Below are 18710 nucleotides of genomic sequence, written 5' to 3'. Positions count from 1 at the left end.
ACCCTGGAACCAATTTCAGTGACCAGCATTTAGGTGGCTGGTTTGGTGCCCGTAGTGGGATTTCCCCACTTAAATCTTGTGGACTGAGTTGGAAGAATGGTTCCTCAAAGGAAAATCAGGGTGCTGTTACCAAAGTAGGTGAAAGGTATGGAGGGCAGAACCCCAGAGCTCAGGCAGAATTGACTCTGCTCGGGTTACACCAGTAGTGACCAGGTGAGGATTTGAACTTGGCTCTCTCTGATTCTGGCTTTGGGGCTCGTCCCTAATGCCCAGGGAGTACTTGTTTGACTGACACACTCTGTTCCAGAGAGGGAAGTGAGTGAGACCCAGCTAGCTGTGGGGCCTTCCCATGTGAGCTGGGAGGTGAGGCTGAACCTTAGGAGGAATCAGCTGCAGATGAGTGGAAGAGGTGCCTTCCAGGTAAAGGAAAAATCCAGAGAGAGGCCCCTGGGAAATGGAGGTGGCTTGTTTGGAGTGGGGTGTTGTCATACCTTTTTGGAGCTAAGAGAGGTTGTGCATGGGAGGACTGGGAAATGAGGGGGCATTGAGAGCCCAGCAGGAAGGCTCAGGGTCCCCCTTTTGCTGGTGTTCCAGAACTTTGGCCTTAGGTAGCCATACCATGAAGTGTGGCCCAGCCTGTTTCCCGTAAAGTCAGCTCACCTGTTGGTCAACACGCTGTCTGGGTCCATCTGGAGCGGAGCGCTCTGGGCCCTAGACTAGGCAAAGCCGTTGTAGATCCAGGTGACAAACTGTCCTCTTTTCTGTTGGTTTGAGTCCTAAGGGGTAGCCCCAGCTATGATGGATGTGCAGGATGCTTCAGGGACTGTTCTTTCAACATGTCAAGCCTCACCCAGTTCAGCCCCCAAAAGCGCCAGTGTCATTGTTCACCTCTCAGAGGGCCGTTCTGTGGCAAACGGCTTCTTTCCTCCGGCCTGTGTTGCTTCCCTTTCTCTGGCGCTCGCTCAATGTGGTGATGATGTGGAGAATGACCTCCCCATTTCTCCAGCCATGAGTCCTGCCCTGAGCCCTAAAGACCTAGTCGTTGCTGCCTAATTTGGGGCTTGTTGTGTCTGTGGGCCTGTTTGCTGGAGCTTTAGGATATCTGGTAGAACATTTCAGGGTAATTAGCCTGTGTTGGGGCCCACAGTAAGGCCTGCAGAAAGGGGCAAGCTGCACTCCCGGCAGCCGTTCGGAATGACACAGCTTTGCAAACAGGCCCTTTTGTGTCTGTCTTGTTGTGTTGTGTCTTGAAAACCAGCGCTGCCCTGTGTTTCAGCCTAGCAAACCCCTTTGCCCCTTGTTCACAGCCCAGCACCAGTGAGGCCACTCTGGGCAGGCTTGCCTGCTGGCTGACCGATAGAAGACCTGCCTGGCTATGAAGGAAAATGCCCCTGGTTCACCCAAAATACTGCACTGAGATGCTAAATTGTGAAGGTGCTGTGAAAAGTAAAAATGTAAAAAACATTAGGCAGCTGTGAGAATTATGATCTGCAAATTCTCTTCTCCTCACCCCTCAAGATTTTTTTTTTTTCTTTTTTTCTGTTCTTTCAGCCTCTGAAACCCCCAGCTCCTCTGCTCTCACCTGGGATTTTATGGCTTTAGTAAAACTTTCAAAACTAAAAGAACACCAGGCTGCTCCTAGGGCAGGACATGGTGGGATATTGGTTTGGGTTTTTTTTTTAGTCCTGGTATGGCAGGAATTAACTGTTTATTTTGGCTTCCTTCTCAAAGGGGCGTGGGCCGTCTGCCTTGTGGGGAAGCAGGTCAGCACTTTTGCTGCTGCTCCCCTGGCCCCAGACTGTGGTCCACGGAGTGAGAGGCTGGCCTCCAGATGGAGAGGAATGAGCAGATGAGGGTGTCTTGGAAGGAGGCTGGGTGTGTTAATTGTGTGCTTACCAAGCCTTCATTGAGGTTCTGCCTGGGCTGCGAGATACGAAACAGGGCAGGAGGGTAAGTGGACTCATGGAGGGAGACCATGGGGAGTTGGAGTGCTTTCCCTGCATCTTCTCCTGGCAGGCCTTTCCTCCATCGTCGAAGGTCACCCCAGAGAGTAGTCGGTGGAGGTGTGGAGTATGGACAGGGTTTTGAGGGGTGTATTTGAGAAACCAGCACCGACACTAGGGCCCATCCCTGCCAGGTTAGACAGCTATAATTCAGCCATTGGATACACATGTGAAAGGCAGGCCCCCGTGCGCTGGCCAGAAGCCTGAGATGTGGGAACCCCTGGTGGGTTACCGAGGGTAAGGAAAGACGCATGGAGTCTGGGCCGAGAGAACGGACGGTGTTGAAGCCAGAAGACCTGGATCTAGTTGGCACTTTGAGCTGAGGGGTGTTGGAAGGAATATCTTCTCCCTGAATTAGATTTCTCATTTGTCATTCTAGGGAAAGGCTAAACCCTTACAGAAGAGGTCATTTTGAGCATCACTTGAAACGTTTTCTGAGAGCGTACTTTCTGTTCTTTAGAAGATCCATCTAATTTAATTTTCACAGCTACCCTATGAGGTGGGCATTGTTAGTGATCTTATTTTGTCTTTGGGGAAACTGAGACTAAGATCTCTCTAAACATTTTTAGGTATATCCTTCCAGTCTTTTTTCCTATAAGTTTTTATGTTTTAAATGAAAATAAGTTCATACTTATATGAATATATTTTCATATATTTTATCCGCTTGTTTTTTAAAGTTAATAAGTGTAGATCAGGGCCCGAGGAGAGAATGGTTGGTTTTAAAGTTAATATTTTAAAGTTAAATTTTAACTTTTTTTTTAAAGTTAATAAAGTTAATAAAGTTAATATTTTACGAAATAGTTTCTAGTATACATCTACATCACTACATAAAGTAGCTTTATAGCATTTCATTGTAAGAATCTATTGTAGTTTAGCAAACTTGTCTCCTGTTATTGAACCTGTAGGTTAAATCTCTTTTTTTTTTTTTTTGCCATTATAAACAATACTGCACTGGATATCCTTGAAGCTCAAATTTTGCATTTTTTGCGTACATTATTTTTTTAAGGATAAATTTCTAGAAGTAGAGTTACTGGATTGAAATGTGTACACTTTTCAGAAACTTGGATACAAGGAATCAAATTGGCTGCTTTTTTTTTTTTTTTCAATTGGTAAAATGTAACGTAAAATTTAACATCTTAACCATTAAGAATTTTTTTAGCTGCAGTGAAATGCACATAACAAAAGTTATTACCCTAAACATTTTTAAGTGTACAGTTCAGTAGTGTTAAGTACATCCATGTTGTTGTGCAACCAATCTCCAGAACACTTTATCTTGCAAAATTGAAACTCTGCACCCAGTAACCAGTTTTCCATTCTCCTCCCCCCAGCCCCTGGCAGTCACCATTCTATTTTCTGTCTCTATGAGTTTGACTACTCTAGGTACCTCACAGAAGTGGAATATCATACAGCCTTTGTCTTTTGTGACTGGTTTATTTCACTTAGCATAATGTCCTTAAGGTTCATCCATGTTGTTGCATATGGCAGGATTTCCTTCTTTTTTAAGGCTGAATAATATTCCATTGTGTGTATATACTACAATTTTTTCTTTTAAATAATGGTTTCTTCATTTTTTTTTGGTTGCATTGGGTCTTCGTTGCTGCGCGCGGGCTTTCTCTAGTTGCGGCGAGCTGGGGCTACTCTTCGTTGTGGTGAGCAGGCTTCTCATTGTGGTGGCTTCTCTTGTTGTGGAGCACAGGCTCTAGGCATGTGGGCTCAGTAGTTGCAGCTCGCGGGCTCTAGAGCACAGGCTCAGTAGTTGTGGCGCACAGGCTTAGTTGCTCCGCAGCATGTGGGATCTTCCCAGACCAGGGAATTGAACCCATGTCCCTTGCATTGGCAGGCGGATTCTTAACCACTGTGCCACGAGGGAAGTCCTATCCTACATTTTCTTTATCTATTCATCCATCAATGGACACTTGGGTTGCTTCTACCTTTTTGCTGCTCTGAATAATGCTGCTATGATCATGGGTGTAGTACACATATCTCTTCTAGACCCTCTTTTCAATTCTTTTGCATATATACCCAGAAGTAGAGTTGTTGGATCATATGGTAATTCTGTTTTTAATCTTCTGAGGAATGGCCAGAATGTTTTCCACAGCAGCTGTACCATTCTATATTCCCATAGTTGCCCACTTTTGAGTGTGATTTATAAGGGTTCTTCCCAACCTGGCCTTGAGGCTTCCTCCCTGAAGGCTGAAGCAATGACTTGCATTTCTTCCTCACCCCCATCCTCCACCCCCACAGGGCCTACACCTCTCGGTTGCCCTGTGCTTTTGGACCAGCTGGGTAGGCAGGAGGGAGGGGGTCCACCCATCTGGAAAATTCCATTACAGGGAAGGCATCGTGCTCTCCATCTCCGCATCCAGGGCCCAGGGCTCCAAGGGCGGGGCTTCTTGGAAGGGCTGCTGTTTGGGATGTGATGAGTCACTGAGACCGATGAGGCCCGGACCAGCCTGGGTGTTGAGCTGTGCCAGGGTCAGTTTGCCTCCAAACCGGAAGTTCAAAGTCAATGAAAAAGCAAGCGCTCCTCTTGAAAGGGGACCTCCCCTGGCTCGCAGGACTGGGTGTTTTCACATAAAGGCCCCGCTGCCAGTGGGAATCAGGAGGCAGTGCCCGTGCTTCCTGGCAGCCTCTGGCTTCCTGCCCGCTCAACAGGGCTGGGATCCACTGGGATCCTTTGGGGGCGGGCTCAGAAGCAGCCCGTCTCCATCTTGGACCTAGTGTTGTGGTCTGGCCACTTGTGCAGAAACACACAGGGCAGAAGATGAAGGAACCCGAGGGTTGGAATCCCCGGTAGGTTTCCCATCAGATGTTTGTGACAGGAAAATGGCTCGTCATATGACTCAAAGAGCAAATATAAGGCGAAGAAGCCTCTTTTTTTTTTTTTATAAATTTATTTATTTTTGGCTGCTACTCTTCGTTGTGGTGCACGGGCTTCTCATTGCAGTGGCTTCTCTTGTTGCAGAGCACAGGCTCTAGGCGCACAGGCTTCAGTAGTTGTGGCATGTGGGCTTCAGTAGTTGTGGCTCATGGACTCTAGAGCACAGGCTCAGTAGTTGTGGCGCACGGGCCTAGTTGCTCCACGGCATGTGGGATCTTCCCGGACCAGGGCTTGAACCCGTGTCCCCTGCATTGGCAGGCGGACAGAGAAGCCTCTTTCTATGGGCAGAGCTGGGTGACTGGACCGTGACCCTCACTAGGAAGAGCCGTCGCCGGCTCCAGGAAGCTTTTTGGTCCGCTGTATGTTAGAAGTTTTTTCACAGACCACTACCTCAGTGACTGGAGCCCCTTTACTTTGATCTTCATTAGTTCTCTGGAATCATAATTGCTTCCTTTCAAAAAGGAATATATTTATTATTTTTAGATATATTTTTACACAGTACATAGATCTTAAGTGTGTAATTTGATGAGTTTATCAAGTATAGATACCCGTGTAACCAACACCGCAATAAAGACAAAGAACATTTCCATCACCCCAGAAAATGCCCTCAGGTCCTTTGCCAACTGATCCCCTCCCCAAACCCACCCCAGGCAATGACTGGTTGGTTTCTGTTAATATAGGTTATAATTTTGCCCTTGTTTTGAATGTCATATAACGGAAATCATATGGCCTGTACTTTTTGATATCTAGCTTCTTCTGCACAATATAAGTTCTGAGAGATTCACCCGTGTTGTATGTATCAAGAGTGTGTCCTTTTCTTTATTTCTGAGTAGTATTCCATTGTATAAATATGCCACGGTTTGTTTATGAATTCCGCAAGAACCGTTCTTTAGATGGAGAGGGAGAAACCCCACCGGCCTCTACACTCGGCATGAGTGAATGTGTGTGTTCCCCTGTGTGTCCATCCACTCACTAAGCACCAGGCCTTGCTCTCGCTGGGTGCAAAGATCAACCAGAAATGGGCAGAGAGGATGGTCACAATGTAGGGGAAAGGCATACGCAGAGGAGGCGCAGCTAAAACGTCCTGCTGGCTCTGAAGTCGGGAGACTTAAGAAGCCTTCGGAGAAGAGGTGGTTTGCTGTGAGCTTTCAAGGAGGATGGGATTTAGAATTCTCAGAGAAGCCTGGTGGAGAGGCCCCTGCTGGGCGCAGAAGGAACAAACGGAGCGCGGGGAATGTGGCGGCCCCACAGACAGACACTGCTGAATTCACCGCTTTGCCGTGGTCAGCCCACCGGAGGCTTGGGACTGGCAGCCTGAACCTGGTCCATCCCAGTCCTGGGCCCACAGGTGGGGCAGGAGGGAACCCAGCCAGCAGCACGTCTCTGGGGGGGTGGGGAGGAGCCCAAGGATGTGTTAAAACAGACCCTCTCTGTGTCTTCTGGAGTTGGCTGTGCCCTCCTGCCATTTCCACTTGGCTTCCAGACCAGGCCCTGAACAGTTTCTGTGTCCCACTGTCCTGTAGGGTACACGGGGCCCATGGGTCTGGAGAGGAGTGGCTGGGCCAGCGCCGGCAGTGAGCAGGGGGGACCAGCCTTCTCCTGCCTTCTTGCCACGTCTTCTCCAGTGCGCCCCTGTTCCTCCTCCCCCTTAGTCCCTTCCTGGTCATGAGTCATTTGGCAGGAGGCATGTTGACACTTGGTGACCCGGGTAACTGAGTCTTTGTGTTGAGCAAGGGCCTTCACGGTCTGTGCCCACCTTTCCCCAGGCCGAGGCATCCCGACCTTTGGACCCATTCACACCCCAGTCTGGCAGAGGGCAAGGTCACTGAAACCATATGAGTCGGGAATCTAGCCAAGAACAGCAGTATTTCTTTACCTTGTGTTTGTAGAGTACTTTGTACTTTGTCAGACACCATCAGGCTTGTCGTTTCTTCAGCCAGCCAGTGCTTGCTGAGTGCCTCCTGTGTGCCAGGTTATAGAAAGGTGAACGTGTTAAGGTTGATGCCTTTAAGGAGCCTATAGTCTGGCTGAGCAAACACGTGAACAAATAAGTATAACAAAATGGTGGGGCAGGAATACGTAAAGTGTAGATCAGGGCCCGAGGAGAGAATGGTTGGTTATACCAAGGTGTATCAGGGGGGCTCCATAGAGGAGGGGGCACTCAGTGGCAGAAGGTGAGCTGTAATTTTGGGTGGCCTCTGGGGGGTGGGGTGGAGGGCACATTCCAGGCAAGAGGAGCGACCTGAGCACAGTCAGCATTCGGGAGCAGGAGGCCGGGTGTGGATGCAGTAAGTATGGTGTCGTAGTCAGCTCAGGCTGCTAGAACAGAGCACCACAGATTGGGTGGCTTATACCCAACAGACACTTATTTCTCACAGTCCTGGAGGCTGGAAGTCTGAGATCAAGGCACCAGCATGGTCAGGTTCTGGTGAGAGCCCTCTTTCAGGTTGCAGGCTGCCAACTTCTTGCTGTGTGCTCACATGATGGAAGGGGCTCTCTGGGGTCTCTTTTATAAGGACACTAATCCCTATCATGAGGGCTCCACCCTCAGGACATAATCACCTCCCCAAGGCCCCGCCTCCTAATACCATCACCTTGGGCATTAGGTTTTCAACATAAGACTTTATGACTTTCAAGGGGACACAAACATTTGATCTATAACATGATGAGAGACAAGGCTAGGGAGGTGACAGGGATGGATCTTGGAGGGCATGGTATGTAATGTCAGGAGTTTGGACCTCACCCTGTAGCAGTGGGGACCCCAGTGGAGGGTTTTAAGCAGTGGAGTTTTAGAAGGATCACCCTGGGATCCTTGAGCAGGGTGGATGAGAGTGAGACTGGAGGCAGGGAGGCTAGCTAGGAGGCCAAGGTGGTCATCCACTCAAGAGATAAAGCCTAAAATAAGGAGATGAGAGAAGGGAAGGGGAGGGGAGGCTTGAAATGTTAAGGGCTTGGTCATCGGTTGGATATTGGGGCCAAAGGGCAGGAGAGAGTTGAGGATTCTTTTCTTGGACCTTCCTTCAGTCACTTCATCTTGAGTACCTACGACATATAAAGTACTGTGTGGGCACAAAGATGAGAAAGATCTGGGTTCTGCCCACCGAGAACCGCCGTCTAGGACAGTGCTCTCTAGTCAGGACTGTGAGTTGCATGTGACAGCAACACAATTTAAGGGGACTTTGACCCCACCCCTTCCTGAGAAAATGGGGGAAAGGGTTTATTGGTGCATATACTGGAAAGTTTCAGGGGGTAGTGCTTCAGGCAAGGTGTTAAAACAGTGTCTTTAGGAATCTGCCCTTTTCCATCAAGTCTCATCTCTGTTCTGTGTAGACTTCGTTTGTTTTTTTTTCATGACTAAGAGTTTATTCAATCTTTTTCCTGTCTCAAAAAAAAAAAGCAAAAGACAAAAAACCCAGACATAAATATAGTTGTTTCCCTTTACAGCTTTCCCTTCTTGGTTTCTTATAGTTTCGGGTTTTTTTCTTTTTTTGCTTTAGAGCTATGCTTTTATATTTAAAATTTTTTCAATTTTGGTAAAAAACACAAAGCATAAAATATACCACTTTAACCATTTTCAAGTGTACAATCATGTTAATGACATTCACGTTATGCAGCTTCATTTTAAGGCAGCCTTTCCCTAACATTTCCAGGCTGGCCTCTTAACAGCTTAACAAGCCCAGTGGAAGGGGTAAGAATTCTGGGATTGGGTCTTCTCGGCCCAGACCAGGCCACGTGCACACCCTTAGCCAATCACTGTGGCCCTGATGATGGGTCAGCCTGGATCACGTGCCTGCCTTTGAGGTGGGGCGGGGTCTTGGCCCTGTAAACCACAGGGGCTGAGCGAGGCTGCACGATGGGTGCTCAAAGGGAAGGAGAGGTGCTGCTGTGGAAAGAATGGGAGATGGATGCCAGGGACGCAAAAACAGCAAATTCCACTGCAGGCACATAGGACCCAAGCGCCTGACTTAGGTGAGGTAGAAGCTCTTTGGTTCCACGGGAGGGGTGCATATAAATGCTGTGTAATCAAGTCATCTACCACATGCTAGGGGCTGTGGCAGTCCAAACAGGCTCATTTTGCCCCCATTGAACTAGTGGGGGAGAGAAGAGCTAGATGTAAATAACTACTCCATGATGTAAACATGGTGAGTGCCTGGGGAGGGGTCTCTTCTAGCAACTGGGAGGAGGGGTCAGGATTGCTTGCAGCAGGCACTGCCTGAAAGGCCAGGCAGGAGTTGGGCATGGGGGTGCCACCAGTGTGGTTCCCCACGTGGGCATGGGTGCCTGCTGTCCACTGCTTGATCCCAGCCGCTGCTAATACCATCCTTGCTTTAGCCCCCTCCTTCCCCTCCCAGGACCTCCGCCTCCCACTGGCTGCTCCAGAGTCTCCTCGGATGAGCCCACCCTGGGCCCCTGGGAGGGGCCTGGAATTGGGCCCCCCTCCCCACTGCCGAGAAGGGCAGGTCCGAGGTGCTCCCCTCCTCCCGCAGGCCTCTCCCTGGAACGCCTACCCAACTCCATCGCTTCCCGCCACCGCCTGACCGAGAGGGAGGAGGAAGTGATCACCTGTTTCGAGAGGGCCTCCTGGATCGCTCAGGTGTTCCTGCAGGAATTGGAGAAGGTGAGCTGGAAATAATAGCCCCATGGTCATCACTGCCCTCTATTGAGCACCTGTATCTATTGCAACCCCCCCTCACCCCACTAAACCCGTAGGTCCCGCTTGTGCAAATTAGAAAAGAGGACCCTCCACCTGCCCTGAAGATGCTCTGCTTTATCCATTGGAAAACTCACTGTAGTATCCTGATTCTATAAGCATGAGACTCTCTACTGCCAGAAAAGAGTTTTAATAAACAGAAGAGTCCACGCCACCTGCGAGCGGCTGGGAACCTCCTTGGTGAGCTCAGCTTGTACGACCAAAAATGTGACAGCCCTGTTGTGTTCATTAACTTGTTTACCCCTCACAGCAGCTCTCTGAAGTGGGTATTACATTCATCCCTGTTTAACACATGAGGTTTAGAGAGATTAAGTCATTTGCCCACTACTCTTCCCTTGGAAGGGTACAGTCAGGCCGGTCCTTGTAGACACTCTTCCCAGCTCTCAGGTGCTCCGGAAGCTCCCTACTGGACCCTTTAGGGAGGAGGAGGCCCATTCTTAAAGCCTTGCAGAGGCTGGCAGAGCTGGCCACAGGGGTCTGGAAATTCTCAGGCCTACTTATCTCGCAGCTTCTGCTTCGGGGGGCCTGAACGAACTGTCAACAGGACAGCAGTTCCAGGTGTTAGCAGCATACTGTGATGTTACCCCAGTTCTTCCCTTCTGGGGACTCCTGGTTTAATGGGGGGGGTACAAGCAGCCATATTCAACAAAGATACTTACAGTTACTGCATCCCTGTTTTCATGTCAGGCACTACTTTGAGTACTTTACAGTTGTTCTCTAATTTAACCTTCAAATAGTAACCAACTGCAACAGGTTAGGATTGTTATTCCCATTTTGTAGGTGAGGAAACTCAGGTGTGGAGAGTTAAATAGCTTCCCGGAGCTCAGACAGTCCATAAGTGGCGTTGGCAGGGTTTGGACCCTGTATGACTTGTGACTTTGGGGTGGTGCTTAAGCCTTCTGTTTAGTAGATGTTTAGTAGATGCTAGATGGCAGGCTCTATGGCAGAGGAGATTTAGGATTGGCATCCAGACAGAGGAGGTGGGCACGAGCTGAGAGACTCAGCACCTAGGAGATATTTGAACCTCACCTACTTTGGCAAATGCCAAAATATCAACCCAGCACCTGTTTTTGTGATGGGCCATTTTGGAGGCGTCCTCCTCAGGCCAGGTCAGCTCCCATGGAGCAGGATTCTCAGCCTCAGGACTTCTGACGTTTGGGGCCAGATAATTCTTCATTATGGGGCTGCCCTGTGCAGAATGTCCAGAAGCCCTCCCGGCCTCTACCTGTGGGCTGCCAGCAGCCAACCCCCCTCCAATTGTGACAACCAAAAGTGTCTCCAGATATTGCCAAATGTCTCAGGGGCAAAATTGCCCCCCTGTCGAGAGTCACCGTCCTAAAGTCCCTCTGCTTGGCCGGACTTCAGCGGGAAAGAAGTGATTGGGCAGCTCAGCAGAAACAGGACTCGAGTGTACTCCCTGGCAGAGGTCCACGTGGAGACTTGAGTTGACCTCTGCCAAGGTCACATGCAATGTTTCAGGAGCTCTTCATGTTTGAATTACATATAGTTTGGAGGAAGCTTTCATGAAAAAGTGAAAGTCACCCATTCAGTCAGAAGCCTGGGTTTTGGACTCTTAAAAGGGGATTAAGGTGACGAGCTGGAATGGTGTCCAGGGCTGGAACCAGCGCCCCAGGGACACAGGGTGGACAAATGGGCCCCGATAGCTGGTTATCTCGGGTCGAGGGAGGGCAGGCCATAGAACCCTGTGCACCCGGTGCGCTGCAAAGCTGGACGTCCCTCCTAAGACCCAGCGCCAACCTCTGAGGAACTAAGAGTCTCTCTAAAACGTATTTCAGTTTCTGAAACATAAGATGGATGGCTCGTTGATTTTTTTTTTTCCCCTCATATCAGAGAGGGAGGTGGCATAGTGAAGGCAGGCCCATCTCGGTGGGGCTGGGTGACCCTCTCTGAGCTGAGGCTTAAGCGACAGCTCAGTTAATAACAATTGTTCCTCAGCTTTCCCACGAACCGGGGGTCAGCTGTTGGGCTGTTCTGAGGTTACATGGTTATGTGACAGGGACAGTGCAGTGTCTGGCGTCTGGTAGGCACTCGAGTGTTGAAAGAATGCACCAATAAGTAGTAGAAAGAGCTTGGAATGTGTAGCTGGCCAGACTTGAGTTTGCAGTCCAGGCCCAGGCCAGCTTTGTGTCCTCGGGCACTTTCTGAGCCTCAATTTCCTCATCTATAAGGTGCGGATAAAACCAGCCTTGTGGGCCTGTTATGGGCATCCAGCATTTGCACGGGGAGAGTGCTTTAGACCTATTTTTAATTAAAGCACGTTAGGTTGAGTTTGGTCTGAGTATTGCCCTACGTGCCCCTGTGGTGGCTGGGGGCTTGGGTGGCGATGGGGCCGCCACCTCTGCCTGGGCTGACCCTGGCCTCTCGGCCTCGGAACTTGCAGACAGCGGCTCTCTCTGTGTTCCCCTTCCCAGATCACAAGTAACACCACATCCCGGCACCTGAAAGTATCTCACCCGGTCGACTACGAGCTCACCTACTTCCTGGAAGCTGCACTCCAGAGCGCTTACGTGACAAACCTGAAGAAGGGGTAGGTCGCTGGCAGCTGAGCAGGACCCGGACATTTCTTTCAGGCCTGGGAGCTGCTGACATTGGTCAGGCCTCCCTCTTCTCTGGGCTGTGTGTGTGCGGACTCCCTGGAGAGGACGATGGGGGCTGGCTTGTTCCCGTCTTGTCAGACTGAGCTTGCCCAGGCCCTCGGGGGAAGGGCCGAGCTTCAGGAAGCTGCTGAAGCAATAAAGCCTGCACATGTTGGGGGTGGTCATCTTTAGAAGGGGGAGTTCTGGGAGCCCGATGATGGTGTGGGAAGAGTGAAGGACAGTGAGCTGGGCGGTCTGGAGGTGGTCACTGTCGCCTGAAGTGTCAGCTAAAGTCATTTTGCTTCTCTGAGCCTCATTCTTCCCAAAATTTAATGGACAAGGTGATTCCTGATTATTCCAACTTTCAAGGGGCTGTGAGATCCGAGGGGAAGTGTGGTGGAAGTAAAGGCCTGGCATCATTTTGGGGGTGCGACTGCCCTGCTGGTGAGGTGGCAGGAAGCTCGTTCTCCTGTGCATTGACTGGAGGGTCCTGGGACCCAAGAACATGGTGCCCAGAACCCCTTTCTTAGTCTTTTCCTTGTTGGGGTTAAGCAAGGCACCCTCCCTCTGTGAAGAGTCTGGTGGATGCTTCCATCTGGGTGGGAGGGGCTGGTGGTGTTTCGTGGGTGCGTTGGGTGGTGGTGGAGATGGAGGGAGAAGCAACAGGACCAGGAGGGTGTGTTGCTGGCAACCGTAGCTCTCCGGTGGTTCTGCAGGGCTGAATGCCTCCACCAGGCTGGAGACTAGCAGGTGGGGGCCTGGGTTTCCCGTGCCTCATCGGCTCCCTCCTCAGCATCATTACTACCCTCTGCAGACACCATGGGCTGGGGCCGTGAGGCCATCCGGGCGAGCGGAGGGACTCACGTGTGCCGAGTGCAGCCAGTCACCGTGGAGGCTGGGCACACGTCTCGCCCCTCTTGAGCCTCCCAGGTGGAGGTGGGCCAGCCACACAGGTGTTCCCTCCTCCCCACAGGTGAGGAAATGGAGGGTCAGGATCACAGAGCTTTCTTTGCTCTGACTGGCTAGAGTCCTTTGAAGCCCCTATTTTGTTTTTGGTATGATTTATTTTGTTAAATTTCCCTTTATTCATCCTTTTCATTTAACATTTTTTGGAATAGATGATTCTTGCACAGGATACCAAATTAAAAAGGTACAGAAGACTAGACAATAAAAAGTTTCCCTTCCATCTGCATCCCCTGCCTCCTGGTTCCTCTGTAGGCAGTGTTCTAGGCTCCTGTATCATTCCATGATAGTTAGCAGCATACACAAGCGATTATACGCACATATTATTTTCTTCCTTTTTTAAATGCATATTCTCCCCTTTGCCTTTTTTCATTCAAAATATATCTCTTGGAGATGGTTCCACATCAGAGCTGCCTTTTCTTTGCACTGCTGCATAGTGTTTGTAGTATCGTATAGTACAGATCTCCTACAATTTGTTTACTCAGTTCCCAGCCGAGGAACAGATAGGTCACTTCCAGACTTGGGCTCTTTTCAGCGTATGCCAGAGTCCAGAACAGAACCATACCTATGCATTGTTTCAGTGGGAATCCGTCTGTAGGGTGGATTCCGAGACAGGAAAGTTCTGGGTCAGAAGGTACGAACGCTGGTCATTTGGGTAGAGGTTGCCAACTTGGGCCTCAGAGAGGTTGTTTCAGTTTCTGTGCCATCAAGATGTGGGAGAGAGGCTGCTTTGTAAGCCCTCACAACATAGTGCAAGCTTTTTTTTTTAAGTTTTTATTGAAATATAGCTGATCTACAGTGTTGTGTTAGTTTCAGGTATACAGCAAAGTGATTCAGTCATACATGTATGTGTATGTGTGTGTGTATATATATATGTCCTTTTTTAGATTCTTTTCTATTATAGGTTATTACGAGATATTGAGTGTAGTTCCCTGTGTTATACAGTAGGTCCTTGTTGTTTAGCTATTTTATATATAGTAGCGTGTATCTGCTAATCCCAAACTCCTAGTTTATCCCTGCCCCACCTTCCCCCTTTGGTAACCATAGGTTTGTTTTCTGTGTCTGTGAGTCTATTTCTGTTTTATAAATAATTCCTTTGTATCATTTTTTTAGATTCCACATATAAATGATATCATATGATATTTGTCTTTGACTTCACTTAATATGATAATTTCTAGGTCCATCCATGTTGCTGCAAATGGCATTATTTCATTCTTTTTTATGGCTGAATAGTATTCCATTGTGTATATATGCCACATCTTCTTTATCCATTCATCTGTCGATGGACATTTAGGTTGTTTCCACATCTTGGCTATTGTAAATAACGCTTCAATGACCATTGGGGTGCGTGTATCTGTCTGAATTATAGTTTTCTCCAGACACATGCCCAGGAGTGGAATCACTGGATCATATGGTAACTCTATTTTTAGTTTTTTAAAGAGCTTTCATACTGTTCTCCATAGTGGCTGTACCAGTTTACATTCCTTCCAACAGTGTAGGAGGATTAGTGCAAGCTTTTTGATGTTTTATTAAGCTTGATTGGTGAAATATGCTATCTCAGCATCATTATTGTTGGCAGGGGAGATGATATTTATCTATTCACTTTTCCAGTGTTGGTACTTGGAAGGTAATTACTTCTTTTGTTTTTTAAAATAATTTCTGTTGAAGTATATTTGATTTATAATGTTGGCAGTTTCAGGTGTACAGGAAAGTGATTCGGTTATATATATACATATATGTATATATGTATACATACATATATATATATCCTTTTTCAGATCCTTTTCCGTTATAGGTTATTACAAGTGATTGGGTATATAGGTCCCTGTGCTATACAGTAGGTCCTTATTGGTTCAGCGTCATTTTAAATTTGCACTTTTCTTAGGAGTGAGGTTCATTAGATTTTTATGTTTTAATTGTTTGCACCTTTAAAAATGCATAATTTATTTTAAAAAAATTTTAATTGAAGTATAGTTGATTTACAATGTTTTAGTTTCAGGGGTACAGCAAAGTGATTCAGATATATATATATGTGTATTCTTTTTCAGGTTCTTTTCCCCTTATAGGTTAATACAGAATATTGAGTATAGTTTCCTGTGCTATACGGTAGGTCCTTGTTGGTTATCTATTTTATATATAGTAGTGTGTATATTTTAGTCCCAAACTCCTAATTTATCCCTCCCTCCCCAAAATGCATAATTCATTGATCCCTCCCTCCCTCCTAGTTTATGTAAGTAATATAATTATAATGTTTATGGTGGAAAACTTGGAAAATACATAAAAATATAAAACAGGCAAATTTAAAAATCACATATTCAATCTTTAGATCAGGGACTGGCAGATTATGACCTTCTGGCCAGTCACCTGCTTTTGTGAAGTTTTTTGGAACACAGCTTGCTGTTGGTTTAGGTATCTTCTATATCTATGGCTGCTTTAGAGCAACAACTGCAGAGTTATATGACTCCAAGCCTAAAATGTTTACTGTCTGGCTCTTTACAGAAAAAAATTTGCTGGCCCCGTATTCTAGGTAATCACTATTAACATTTTTTTAAAAATAAATTTATTTATTTTTTATTTTTGGCTGCGTTGGGTCTTTGTTCCTGCACGCAGGCTTTCTCTAGTTGTGCTGAGCGGGGGCTACTCTTCGTTGTGGTGCGCGGGCTTCTCATAGCAGTGGCTTCTCTTGTTGCTGAGCACAGGCTCTAGGCGTGCAGGCTTCAGTAGTTGTGGCACGTGGGCTCAGTAGTTGTGGCTCGCGGGCTCTAGAGCGCAGGCTCGGTAGTTGTGGCGCACGGGCTTAGTTGCTCCGCGGCATGTGGGATTCTCCCAGACCAGGGCTCGAGCCCGTGTCTCCTGCGTTGGCAGGCGGATTCTTAACCACTGCTCCACCAGGGAAGCCCCCCACTATTAACATTTTGATGTATGTCTTTTCACATTTTTCTATGTACAGATATTCAGGTATATTTTTTTCTTTTCTTTTTTAAACAACAACAAAATAGTATCTTATAGTACTGCTGCTTTGTAGCCTGCTTTTTCCACTCAGGGCTTGGTTGGGAGCCTCTTTTGTGTTCCTGCTAATCTCTCTTCTGCATGAAGTCGCTCCCTGTGGCATCAGGGGAAGGTGCCAAGCCCACGCCTGCAGGTGGGCTTAGGGCTTGGTGGGCTGTGTGGATGGGACAGTCATCCTTGAGCTGGGCCCCGAGGGAGGGGAGATTCCCAGAGACAGGAGGAGTCTGGGTGGGGCAGAAGAGGTAGGATGAGGCTGAGGATTCCAGGATGGGAAACTTGGGAGGGTCCAAGGCCAAATACACTTGGGAAACATTGGGTTAAAGACTTCTCAGACCCTTTAGGAATTCCAAGGAGCATGGTTGCAGATAGTCAATTTTCAGGAGGAGGCAAAGACATGTAAAGTTTTCAGTTTCGTTTGACATGGAGCCCTTGTTTGGGGTGGGTCTCTGGGGACCGCTCTTTAGGAACCAGCGCTCTGGGACTCCAAGGGGAACAGCTGGACTGAAACGCAGTTTCTGGCCCAGGCAGCTTTTCCATCCAGCAGGCATCCCTGTCCCATCAGAGCTACATCCCGTTCGGGGTGTTGGAAGCCCCCCGAGCTTCAGCCCTCAATGCCTGGAAGAGAAGGAAGTGGAGTCTTTGCCCAGGATGCCGAGCAGGCCGTGGTGAGGCCACTCCCAGGAAGCAGAGGTGGCTGAGATGGCTGGGGGGGGCGTGGGCCTGGGGGGAGGCAGTCCTGCCTCAGCTGGAACCCGGCCTGGAGGAGGCCTGTGTCCTCCTCGCTCACCACCCTGCCCTCGTGCTAGAGGAGGCGGGGTGCCGCACGAATCCTGTCCTCCAGATGGTAAGAGCAGGGAGAAGGTCCCGGCCAGGAAACAGGCTCTCTCCCTGCTCTCTCCTCATACGTGAACAGCCACCAGAGCACCTGATTTGTCACAGCTGCTTAGAAAATCTAAGGCAGTATTATCATTTATTTGTATTATTATTTTTTTGAGGCAGTCCACAGCTGGATGGGCTGCTGCCTCAAGCTTAAAGTTTACACTTTAAAAAAAAAAAAATTTCTCTAGTGCCAGGCCAGGGAGGCAGTGGTGTCCCGTTTGGGACATGAGGATCGGGAGGCCCAGAGAGCCAAGGTGGTTTACCTCCCAAGGGTGGGACTGGCCTGGGAGCCCTGGGTGCCTCCGACCAACCACTCTGTGGCCAGGGAGGTGGGACGGGGGGGAGTCACCGGGACGCGCACGCTGCCTCTGCTCTAGCTCCACCATGGCTTGTTTGTTCCTATTCAGTTACTGAATTTCAGTTTCAGTGACATGGTGGCCTAGCAGGCTGGTTCCTGTTTTTACTTCCCAGGCAGCTGCCACCCAGCTGCTTCTCTTTAGCTGGAGACTGTCGTCGCCCTGTTTTTGCAAATAAAGTTTTTTTGGCACATAGCCACACCCATTCATTTACATACTGTCTCACCCTCAGAGCGGAGAAGTTGGGATTGAGATCAGATGGCTAATCCTGAAATATTTACTCCCTGATCCTTTAAAGAAAAGAGTTTGCTGACGCCTGCTCTCTGTTTAAGAGGTTCTCCCTCCCAAGGCCTCTTGCAGAAGAGGTGCTCTTCTTCCATATGGGAGTCCCATGGAGTAGATTTTGTGGGGAGGGGACAGTTCTAATTTTAGTGTTCTGTGTCCTTCATTCATTCATTTAACAAATATTTGTTATACTAATATGTGCCACCTATTAAGAGCTGAATTTGTGCCAGGCACTTAAGTGCTTTGCTGGCATGTGTCTTTAGTCTTTCCAGGAGCCCTCTGAGGTAGGTGCTGTTGTTAGCACCCCCATTTTACAGATGGGAAAACTGAGGCACAGAGAACATAAGTGACTTGTCCTGGACAGAGCCAGGGTTGTGTGTGCCGGTACTGTCTGACACCATTAACCACCAGTCTACACTGCCCACAGCAGAAACCCAGCAGTTAAGACCCTGCTGCCGCCCCCGAGGTGCTCACAGCCTAGCGTTTGTTCCCCCGAGTCTGCCTCTACTTGGTATGCGTGGTCCCAGCTTCTGGTTTGAAGAGTTGGTGGGCGTCAGGGCAGGGCTGGGGAGTAGAGGCCACTCAGTGATCCTGAGCAAGTTCCTCCTCTACTCCCCACCCCCACCTCTAATGGGGGGTATCTGTTTGTCCTGCATCCCAGGGTGTGAGGGTCCAAGAGGAGGGAGGGAACGAAAAGACACTGGAGTACGGAATTCAGAGCCCTGTTAACTCCCTCTCTGCTGAGGTCCCCCCACCTCCACCCCTCAGGGCTGCCTGCTCCCTTCCCCACACCAGCTTCTTTGCAGATATGAATGAGGTCAAGGTGAGCGTCCAGGACAGCCGCTCCCTTCCCCACACCAGCTTCTCTGCAGATATGATGAGGTCAAGGTGAACGTCCAGGACAGCCAGGAGGGAAAGAGGGAGAGAGCCAGCAGTTATCAAGCACATGCTGTGTGCTAGGCTGGACCACATGCTCTGTGTACAACACTCTGTGAAGGAGGTCATGTGACCCCAGCCCACTAGTGA

General features: G+C 48.8%; 1 protein-coding gene across 8 annotated transcripts in view; it reads left to right on the top strand.

The window, feature by feature from the left end:
* The window catches only part of TTC7A (tetratricopeptide repeat domain 7A), a 184527-nt gene that overhangs the window by 69642 nt on the left and 96175 nt on the right, over positions 1 to 18710 (top strand). For all 8 annotated transcript variants that reach the window (XM_082358066.1, XM_082358064.1, XM_082358065.1 and 5 more), the window contains 2 exons: positions 9372 to 9502; positions 12028 to 12143. In XM_082358066.1, the coding sequence (XP_082214192.1) occupies positions 9372 to 9502; positions 12028 to 12143 (247 nt within the window). The remainder of the gene's footprint in view (positions 1 to 9371; positions 9503 to 12027; positions 12144 to 18710) is intronic.

The sequence above is a fragment of the Balaenoptera borealis genome, assembly GCF_965194805.1.
Source record: "Balaenoptera borealis genome assembly, chromosome: 15".
Classification (NCBI taxonomy): Eukaryota; Metazoa; Chordata; class Mammalia; order Artiodactyla; family Balaenopteridae; genus Balaenoptera; species Balaenoptera borealis.
The sequence above is the reverse complement of the archived record's forward strand: the minus strand, read 5'-3'. Positions and strand labels throughout refer to the sequence as shown.